The sequence below is a fragment of the Elaeis guineensis genome, chromosome 2 (genome assembly GCF_000442705.2).
Source record: "Elaeis guineensis isolate ETL-2024a chromosome 2, EG11, whole genome shotgun sequence".
Lineage (NCBI taxonomy): Eukaryota > Viridiplantae > Streptophyta > Magnoliopsida > Arecales > Arecaceae > Elaeis > Elaeis guineensis.
The window spans coordinates 10,523,692-10,535,446 of record NC_025994.2 but is presented as its reverse complement, the minus strand read 5'-3'; the positions used below and the strand labels follow the sequence as shown (position 1 = coordinate 10,535,446).

General features: G+C 35.7%; 1 protein-coding gene across 1 annotated transcript; it reads left to right on the top strand.

Annotated features, from left to right (window-relative positions):
- The first annotated feature begins 3,571 nt into the window (after positions 1–3,571).
- Positions 3,572–11,417, top strand: LOC105061139 (homeotic protein knotted-1). The gene is made up of 5 exons (XM_010945104.4): positions 3,572–4,533; positions 4,640–4,753; positions 4,838–4,976; positions 10,435–10,688; positions 10,939–11,417. The coding sequence occupies exons 1-5, from the start codon at positions 4,210–4,212 to the stop codon at positions 11,146–11,148; spliced, it is 1,041 nt and encodes a 346-aa protein (XP_010943406.1). The 5' UTR covers positions 3,572–4,209; the 3' UTR covers positions 11,149–11,417.
- Positions 11,418–11,755: the final 338 nt, after the last annotated feature.

Genomic DNA, 11,755 nt, shown 5'->3' with positions numbered 1-11,755 from the left:
TACATGATTGAGAACCTCTCAACCCAACCCCAAACATGTTCCAAACAATTTTCATAAACAGGATTATAATCCTCCCTAAAATTCTTCACGTCGAACCATATGTTCGCATATGGCTAAAATTAGTAAATGATGCAATGCAAAAGCTTTTTTAGTCTCACTTTGGGTGGTCTACCTTGTCCTTGCTTTCTTATTTTTGCTCAAAAAAAGTCATAAGCAACAAGCAAAAGATTTCACAAGTTTACTAACTCCGTAATGCAAAATGCTTCAGAGCATCTTTTCATGCACGAAACGTTGTTAGAATCCATTGATATTGGCCTGGCAACTACTTCATGTATAATGACCCTGATATTCTGTATGTACTAACCGTAAAGGGAGACATCAATCCCACTTTCATATATTCAATGGAATTTTTTCTTTTTTTGTGCATAAAACCCGCACCTCATAACATGACTCACTCTTCTAGTCCATATTTAAGAAAATGAGACTTTTCAGGCTCATATCTTGAATCAATAAAATGATCTTAAATCAATAAAATCAATAAAATGATCTTAAATCACTAGGAACTCTTACTTTGGAGTTATCTGATCCCCGGTGATTTCATAGTATGATATGTTCGAATGATTAAATATCCTTCAAGTATCCATAAGTGATAGGTTTCTATATTTAATGAGAATCTAAAATCACTGACCATATAATATCAAAATTATTCCTGATATACTGTATAAAAATATATCTATTAAATATATAAAAGTATATTAATTATTATTATCGAAATAAAAATTTTATTTACTTATAATATATTAATACCTTAATATTTATATTTCTTTTGACTAGAAAAAAGAAAATATAAGTAATATATTAATTTTTTATAATATTAATATAAAGTATAATAATATATTTCTACTATAATTTAGAAATATAATTGAATAATAGTCTGACTATAATATAATTAATAAAATATTATAATATAATATATTATATTATATAAATATTATATATGTAATATATAATATATATAATATCGATGTAATATATTAATGATATATTGATATATCAATTTTTTATACTATATTGAGGGACTTTTTATCCTAAAATTTTAGCCTAAGATCACGGTCATAGGATGATCTTAGATACGATCCTTAAATAGATTTTTCATCACTAGATTAGATGATGATTTTAGGAATATGAGTGATTTAGAATCACTACCATATAGGATCACCATGATGCAACTAAATATGATGATTTCATCACCTCTATCCATATTATTCTTTATTTGGGGTCATCATCCCATACCAAATACTCTCTTACAGCGATACTAATTCTTTAGCTTTTTTTTATTTTCTTTTTCTTTTTTGTTGACAGATTTTTTGTTTAGATCTCACTTGCTTCCTTCTCAGTTCAGAAGTGCAATGAAACAAGGGTGATGGACATCCCAGTTTCCGGCCACACAATCACAGTCATTCATCCTTTTCTACCTCATGTACAATGCACTAGTGGAATGATAAATAAAAGTAGAACAATAAATGTATAAACTACTAATGGTTAGAATATCGAATCTCTGGTCACAATGAATTTGCACCAAGAGGCATGCATTAATACAAAAACTTTCCAAAGAGATAACTGTAATGATACTTTTCAATAAATGGTGAAATTAAAAATAAAAAAACCAATGTATGGAGTCCTTAATTGACATGTATAAGAGAAAATTGCTAATTCGATAAGATCGCCGCCAACCTTCTTTCTTTATTCATCTATACATCTATGTTAAAAAAAAAAAAAAAAAAACATCTATAGTTACACACCCATGGGAGATTATGGCCATTCATACTTCTCTCAAATGAATTATTCATGCCCAACACTAGTAACTATAGTAATGCTTTACCGTACAGTTGCAATAATTGAAACGTTATCACTATTTATGCAAAAATTTTTATTTTATTCTTATATATAATTATTATGCTGCTATACTTTATTGTGTTGTCGTTGTAGTTATAAAAAATTATTGTTGTATTGTATCAATAAAATAAATGATATTATATAGATTTTATTCTGAAACAACATATTATAATCATAAGATCAAGTTTGGATTGTTTCTATATGATTGAGTTTGATCCAATCTCATTATGGGCTAAGCCAAACACCTCGATTCAAGTTGAACCCAAATCAAGCCCCCAATTCAGATTCTCTGCAATTAGAGAGATTAAATAAGAGAAATCCAATTGGCTTTTACGAAATATTATAGAACAATTAATGATTGAGTGGGGGTGGGCCATCCCAAATTAGAGAGGACCCGACTTTTAAATAATTACAAAAGAAATAAGCCACTACCTCAATTGTACCATCATTATCTTATTGGCTAATCTTTGACTCCAGCTAAAATAATGCTAGGGAACATTGCTATATCTTTCATCGAGTCTCCATCTAAGATGGAATAAATAAATTGGTGCAATTTATCAAGGTTTGATGTCATTCAAAATGGTTGGTATGGCCGTATATTTTTACTCATACCTCACTGGTCACATGTATAGGAGAATTATCTTTCACAATAGGGATTTGGATTGTATCTTTCATACAAAAGAATAATTTTTTTTTCATAATTTTAATCAGTGAATTATATTTTACATATTTTTTAAGACATGATGAATCATTTTCTTCCATCCATAATATACATTATGAAGCTGATATCCTGCTTTTAAAGCTGTACAAAATATAATCTACTGATCGACCCCGTAAAAGAAGACCAACTATTCTTTAGCACAATAGATACGGCTTGGACCCTCATGATATTACATTCTTAAAAAAAAAAAAAAAAGTTAACAGTACGGTGTCAATGCTCCACCACCATGCTTTGAATCCTCACCTCCTCCGGGCAAAGGCTGTAAAGAATAGTAAATGTATTTTAATTAATATTAGATTGATTTTGACTAGCAGTCAGTAATTGATATTAATTAATCAATAAATATTGGGCCATATTTGCAACTTATTATAATAATATCGTATATACTCAAATTCTAGCTGACCTTTTGTCTATCTCCTTCGATTTCTCAACCTATTTTATTGGGGCGGAAGACATTAGTAACCTGAAGGCGCCAGGCTAGGAAAGTGGAACAGTATGAGGACTGGAAAATAGTAGTAACAGTGACAACCCAGACTAGAGCCCTGAAGAAGTAAGACAGTACTGTAGCAGAACAGAACCAAATGTACTGGATTGTGTGTATTTGGGAAAGAGAGAATTCCACTACATGTGTTTCTTTGCCTCTTTTTCTTGGTGACGTTTTCTTTGTTTCTTTAAAAGAAAGAATTCCACAATATTTTGTTTGAAACACTTGGCAACTGGTCATTTGTTCCCAAATGGCCCTTGCACCACTCCTTCTATCCACTTATTCCCTTCATGCCCCTATACACTTCAGTCACCACCAAGGGCCTCTCAGGTCTTCAGCAAAAGAGGTGTGGTGCCCTTACTTTCCCAAGAATCTTTCCAACCAAAGAAGGAAAATAATTAAGACAATGTAAAATATAAATGACAAAGAGAAACAGAAACAAAACCTCTAAATAGAACTGGTTAAAGAAAGGCCTAACTCAATTACCAAAACCAAAAAAGGGGGTCTAACTTCCTCTTGTATCCCACCTCCTCTCCGCTCTCTTTCTATAGAAGAACAAAGGAATAGGTGTTTTCAGACACCGAGGCATGGCCATGGTCAGTTCGCCCCTCGCCGACGGATCCACCACCTCCTCCTTGGATCAAATCCAAAAGCTTTAAACCATCATCCAGCAGAAGTGCGCAAGAGAAGACATGAGATCGATGAAGGCACGTGTGGTCTAGTACGTACGGCGTGCACATGTCTTGTTTCACCCAGTTCTCCTTCGCCTCCGCTTCCTCCTGTTCTCCCTTCTATTAGATCTTGGGTTTAATTTTCCTTGGGTTTTTGGTGGTAAGGTTTGTTTGTTTGTTTGATTTGAAGCTCCACCTCCGCTGCTATATCCATCTCCATCTCTCCTGTGATTTGACGTGGGAAAAGAAAGCCACCAGACATGGCTTTCCTTTCGCCTCTCCATCTCTCCATCTCCCCGTAGTTCTTGAATCTATTCGGCCTCCTAGACTTTTCCTTCTCCCCCCCAACTCTATTTCTCTCCTCCCCCTCCCTTCTATCATCCACTTCTTTCCTCAATCTCTTTCCTAGTTTTCTTTTGGGCTCCGTTGTTGAAGGAATGGAGGAATTCTCCCACTTGGGTGGTGGAAACTCTAGGGGGTCTTTCATATACCTTTCCTCATCGTCGGTTGCCGCAGCCACCACCACCACGGCATCCCCTACTCCACCGCCCAGCTCCGCCGCCTATGGGCGGAGCTTCTACCCCACCGCGCTGCTCCAAAACCCTAGCACTCCAACCTTAAAAACCGAAGCCGGCTCCTCACAGCACCAGTCTCACAAGCCTGGGGAGATGTCCCAGAGCGATATCGAAGCTATCAAGGCCAAGATCATCTCCCATCCTCAGTACTCCAGCTTATTGGAAGCCTATATGGACTGCCAAAAGGTCACCTATATATTCTGAACTCTATCGTCTATATAACTATATAAATCAATAATTATGCAATCCTCTTGGCTCACCAGCAATAATTCCCATGTGCATCTCTATATAGGTGGGAGCGCCACCGGAGGTGGTCGCTCGGCTCTCGGCCACTGCCCGAGAGCTGGAGGCGCGCTCGAGCTGCCGACGCGAAGCATCCACCGATCCCGAGCTGGACCAGTTCATGGTGCCGTTCGATCTCAACCTCCTCTCTCTTTCTCTATATCCAATACCTCTCGTTTTCTAACTATTACAACCATATTAATTGTAGGAGGCCTATTGTGACATGCTAGTTAAGTACCGGGAGGAGCTAGCGAGGCCATTGCAGGAGGCCACGGACTTCCTACAGAAGGTGGAGTCACAGTTCAACGCTCTCACCAACGGTGCCTCAGCTCGCTTCTTGTCTTCTGGTAATGTGCTGAAGACTCTTGCCATTATGATATGATCCAAGCCAAGGAATCTGAGATAAAAGTAAAACGCTTTATTTCAGGGACCTGTGATTTATTAATTCACTGTTTGTCTTTCCATATCGTCAGTGAAAAAGAGGAGAAGAAAAACTGTAGCTCTTGTGTTTAGGGTTCCGCACACTTTACTCTCCAACAGTGCAATGCCGAGGGGTCTGGCAGTATGACAGTGGAAAAAAAAAAGTACATATATATTTACGAGGTGTTTCCTACCTTCGTCCACCTTTCACGCTGGCCTGAACAGAACCTTGACCGATTTGTTCCTCGATATTATATGCCACATTTATTTTCATCTTTATAGTTTTAGCTTCTTGAAATAAATATAATAACGTGAGATATATTATGGTGGGAAAGAAATTAGAAGGCTCTCCATGACCCCATCACGAGGCTATGGCAACGCCCGGCTCTCCTGCTCTCAACCCCTCGTCTCCTCCTTTATTTAGGTGCCAATTTATTTATTATTGTTACTGTTATTATATTATCTTCTTCTTTTTTCTGCATTGTTTATAGAAGAAAAAGCAGGAAGACAACCTCTCTGCTTGTCATAGTAATATATAAATGTACGGAGGAGGTGGAGGAAACCACACGTTGGTGCCTAATAAGCTAGCATTTTCGGTGCTGACAAGGCCCCTCTTTAGGATTCCAAAGAGAATCCTTTCTCGAGAATAAGTGAGTAATTAATAGTATCATGCCTCCTTTATTCATTTTACTTATTTATTTATTTTGGTAGAATATCATGACTCTTCTTTAACCACCTCCATTTCGAAACCCCTCCCTCCCTCACGCACGCACCACCCACCAACAAGGGGATGCCTCATTCCAATCACTCTCTCACCCATCAACAATACCAGCTACTTCTATTCCTACTGTAGTACATTTTTTGTCAGGGTTCGACCCCCGGGCATCTGAGTACTTTGAGGATGCAATACATGTGCCATAGATCACCATAAGCACTTGTATACTTTTATAAAGTATGCAAAGGATTATATTTATTTAATCTGTGCGATATATATCGGACGAATGTAGGTAGCTAGTGCAACTGTGTTTAATGCATCTTCCAATGCTTGGAAGTGAAGGTTTATAAATTTTTATATATGTTATTTGAGAACTGAAGCGGTATTTGGAAGATGGTTTAATCGGTTTCTTTAGTTCATGCGTACAGTTTTATGAGGTCGTGAACGCATGTTATGAGCTGTGCTTGTTGCCCATAGAATTAGGCATAATTCGTAGTAGCATTGGAGCGAGTGCAATTTGGCTTTTTGATGGAATACATTGCATCTCTTTTTTCAGGTTCTACTGTGGAGTCTCTTACATATTCATGGGGTGAACTGTATGTGGATTAAATGTCAATGATGTTCTTTTTGACTAGGAAGGGCTGCCAACTTTGACAATTGGTTCAAGTAAATTGATTCAAGTACGGACATCAAGATTATTGTTCCTGGTGACAAAGATAAAACATTAGGATGATTGAAGTGTCAAGCAAAGGTCTTGGAAGATAATGATATGTCTTTTTCTTTGTCAATATTAGAGAAAGATAAACCATCTGCCAACCATAAAATCTGATGAAAATCTAGGACAAGCTACTTAACATTTTTATTTCAGAATTCTTGAGAACCAACCAGTCAAATGAGACAAGCCTCTTTGAATTGATGCTTTTGTAAGATTTTCAGGTTATCCTCCATAGACAACTTTTTAGGCTCTAACTGCTGATCATCGATCGTAGCTGCAACGGAGTCTTCATGTGCCTGATTGCTTTCATGAATATCATCGCTGTTATTGCCATTTCATTTTTCTTGAAATCCTTACTGACAACATTTGATTTTGAATAATTACCAATTGTATTTGCAGCATATCATATAATCCTTGCTTTGCTTAATTGGTGTATTAATTTCTGTCAAATATATATAGGCATTTAACAATCGAAAATCTTTGAAGAGTATATTAAGATTTGTTATGAATTTATCTTATAAATTTTATCGGACTTTCTTTTTTTTTTTTTTTTTTGAGGAAAAAAACTGGGTGTTCACCCAGTCCAAGATTTTATTATAAACTAAATGGAAGTTACAAGTTAGCCATGGTTAACAGGAAGTGTTGGAATATAATATGTTGACATATATAAATTATCGTGCATTTGATGCATAAATGATTTTGTTAAGCAAAATGATGAATAAATAATTGGAACTAATTATGAGGCACATCATGAGTGAGACGCCCCCTAGAGTTGGAGTTTTTTTCCTTAGAACCTTATTGCCTCTCTTGAGCCAAATCGTAGAAAAATTATTGCCAAGTCCAACACAAACCAACACGAGTGTCTCCATCACTCCATTTCCCCTCTTCTTTCTTTTTCTCCATGTGCGTGTTGGTTTGTGTGTTGGATTGGTCCACTGTTGGGTTGGTGGACCTGGTCCAACCGATAATTTCTCCAAACCATGAGACAAGGTATACCTTTTCCAACCAAAACTCAAGGATCACAGAAGACTTATGAGTAAATGCTTTTCCTTTGCACCTACGAACTTTCTCTATATCATTGGATCCTGTTAAACATAACACCTACAGAAAATATCCTTCTCCTACAGTCCAAAGGAAGTTGATTTTCGTGATGACATCCCTTGGACATTAACTGGGACAAACCCTCCTGTTGTGCCCATCCCTTCATAAAATAGAGCACAGAAATGGTTATAAAGCAATGTTTAAATTGCAAAAACTTAAGAACTTAGTTCTCATGGAAGAGAAGAGGGGAGAAAAAAATTACATAGATCTAGCAAGAGGTTGCAAAATCCGGGGATGAAAGGGAGAAAATTAGAACAAACAAATCCTTACACGGAGTCCTGAGTTTTCTCTGCAATTATGCTTTTTAACCTACACACTGACTAATATTCCTTTTTTTTAAGTACTTGTTAAAACTTCAAATAATATATGTAAGGTTTCATGATATCCCTTATGTTAATGACCTTTTTTTTGTGAAATAATTGTTCATTATTAAAGAAGAAGATACTTTTTATGAGTCATGTATACCACATGAATTTTCTAAGCTAAAATTATCCAATATTAATGTGTTTGGAGATCATATGGCCCAATTCAATGCAAAATATGATTAACTAATCCATTTTCGATATCAGCCTGCAAATTTGTATCATGTCATAGAGTTAAAAAATGCAATTTGACTTGGATAGCAATCATCAAGTTGTTCAAATTGAAGTGGCTTTTGTCAGAGTAAATTTATTATTGTATATCTAAAGATAAGTATTTTCATTAAGGTCCTCTTATAATAGTTTCCACGGGATTTTCCTTTTAAGATACTAACATATTAGTATGGCTAATATTGGATCAGATACAGATATCAGTATTTCTATATCTATATTTGTTTTAAATAGATGTGGATACAAATTGGATACTGTAAATATGGATATAAATATGAATATGAGTTGGATAATTAAATTTTATGTCCATTGAATCAAAGATTTTATTAAATAGATGGTAAATCAAGTTAATAATATATTAATATAATTATATATTTTTTTCAAAAATTAATAAGTGCTATATAAAATTAAATAGAGTTACAAATAGAATTAAATATTTTGATATGCATTCGGTGGTTATCTAGCTATATTCATATCTAATTTTCTTTGATGAATAAAGATATGGATATGGATATTAGTCAGACGTTCGAATTTCTATCCATACCCATATAGATTTGAATATGAAAATGGATCCAGATAGATTTTATCTTATCTACTTTCACCCCTACATATTAGCATCAGCATAGCTACTTCAACCAGTGCATAGCAACTGCTTCAAACAGATAAGAGTAGCAAGATATGATTTTATATGGCTTCCAAAGTGCATAAATGCCACTTAATCTCATTAAATAAGCATCACTACTTGCATCGCCACTGCTAATTCTGACAGTATTTTGTTTGTTTTCAGCGAATCTTATCTAACGTTCTCGTCTAAAAATGTAGCCGTATAACACTGTGTTCCAATGGTGATGCTAAACATGTTCTCTGATGCCGAAATCATCAACCATCATGGTCTCATGGTAAAGCTGTTCCCCTCAAGATGAAGGAAACAATTTAGATCTAAACAATTGGCGTCCCATCATTATCAGATTTCCTGTTTAATGAAATTTCTCCGGAAATTATTATTTTGAGAACTTTAGAAAGGGGATATTGGTGTTCCAGCAAAATGTAGCTTTTGATGGAATTTAGAAGGATATATGTAATGGGATAAATGAAAGTGAATATGTATGAAACTTGCTGTGTATATGTCTTTGCTAAACTTCTGACTGTTATGTTTAGGTTTTTTTTATGATGCCACTTTTTGAATATGGTATATCTGTAATCTATATCCATCTTTAAATACTTGTTTCCATTCATCTCTTCCGTATTTAATGTTTTGCCACTTTTTCTATAATATATAACTTATTCCCGCTCATTGATTCTTGCTGTTGAAAAATGGAAATATTTTGAATTGAATGTGAAAATATAATTTGATAAAACACAAAGATATGTATTATATATGAAATCCTATATATATTTTAATAATTATATTTAAAATATAGTACAATATTTATTTACATATTGTTTATAATTTATATATAATGTACCTGAAAATATTTCTTTCTCAAACATGCACTGCCTTTGTCAGGCTTTTAGTTTTATTAGTACATATGCTTTCTGTTTGCAGCGTGGAACATAATGACATTAGGTTGCGAAGACGGTGGAACAACTTAGAAGAGCAAATAGTGAAAAGGATTCAAAAAGCTGATATCAGAAAAAGAAGTCTATGCCTCATATTGACATCATTTATTTGTATCTAAAACCTCTTCATTTGGTTTATTCTGTTCCTGGTGCTTCATCCTGAACCAAGTCATTTGTAATGTGGAGGAAAAGGGTGGGCTCTATCATTCTAAGAGCATCTTCTTTAGGACTCTCTCTCTCTCTCTATATATATATGTATGTATATATATCCACCAGCTATATCACATGCCAACTTTTTGCATAGCACTTATTTTCTAGATGGGTTCAAACTAAGATCTATGACTATAGAGTACGGCCTGTCAAAGACCCTGATTCCATGTTAGTTTTGCCTTCTTCATACTTCAATCTTTCTTTGGAAGCATTTTTGTGTTTAGTCTCAGGTCTCAGGTCAACATCCAGTTTCCCCTGGTTACTGACTCCAGTTTAATATGATGGCTTCTGAAATTGGACTATTGCCATTCCAAGTTCATCTTGTCTTCTTATTATTGGATAGAGGGAGCTCAGATCCTATCCAGTTAGGGATGGAACTGGACAAAGTAGAGCTAATTTTCGTATAACAATATTTTAGATTTTTTTCCTCCTAGCTCGAGATTCTCAGGGTTTATTTATAGCATTTTTTTTATTTATTCCTGTGGATATTGCAGATGAGAAATGTGAAGGTGTTGGATCCTCCGAAGAGGACCAAGATGCCAGTGGAGGTGAATCCGAACTCCCGGAGATTGATCCCCGAGCCGAGGACAAAGAGCTGAAACAGCACCTTCTGAAGAAGTACAGCGGGTATTTGAGCAGCCTTAGGCAAGAGCTGTCCAAAAAGAAGAAGAAAGGGAAGCTGCCAAAGGACGCCCGGCAGAAACTACTCAATTGGTGGGAGCTGCACTACAAATGGCCTTATCCTTCAGTATGTGTTACACTTTACAGCTAATATATCATTCCATAAAGAACATACATTAAACGCCATTTACCTTTCCTTATTCCAAACATAGATTATAAACGGCTGAATGTACTAGGTTCATTTTTCGTTTGCTAGCATGCAGCATGTTCTCCTTCCATATATATAGCTACATCTATGCTGTTCTTCTTCAAAAACAGAAAAGAACTGTTTCTAATTAGCTTGTGTCTAATGCATCTGGGTACGTAATAATGAGCAGGAAACTGAAAAGGTGGCCTTGGCAGAATCAACGGGCCTTGATCCAAAGCAGATCAACAACTGGTTTATAAACCAAAGGAAGAGGCATTGGAAGCCATCGGAGGACATGCAATTTGTTGTAATGGATGGATTCCATCCACAGAATGCTGCTGCTGCTCTCTTCATGGAAGGACAGTTCATGGGGGATGGCATGTACCGCCTTGGCCCGTGATCTATGCCTGGTAATACCAACTTATAATTCATTCCCAGGCATGGACATGTATGATCCTCCGCGTATAACAATATCTGTGCACACGTACATGTAGGATTATCGTTATTTTTGAATAGTATTCTACTTAACCACTATTAAAGTACTTAGCGGTATTAACTGTAGTATAGCTATATATTTTGGCAGTTTCATAAAAGTTGCTACAGTAACATGTTCATAGTGTTATCTCTGGCCTTCGACCCTCCGGAGGTCATCTGCTGTTTGCTTCAGAATTTTGTGCTTTTTGGATGGGGATGTTTTTATTTAGCGATATTTTTTTGATGTTTGGATTTGTAGGCACAGAATGCATCATGCTTTATTTATTTATAACAAATAAGTTGGGTTTGTAGGCATAGAATGCATCATTGCGTCACCCAATTGGCACCTGACCAACTAGTTGTAGCCTGATCCCTTTTTGAAGACCCATGGGTCAGGTCTAGGTCGAGAACTGAACTATTTGACAATTGGGTTGGTTTTGGGTTTTATTCGTTTCGACCTATCCCAACCCATATATCGTCCCGACAAATTTGGTTGGTAAAAAGTATGCATGATTTTATCCAAACTCAGCCAA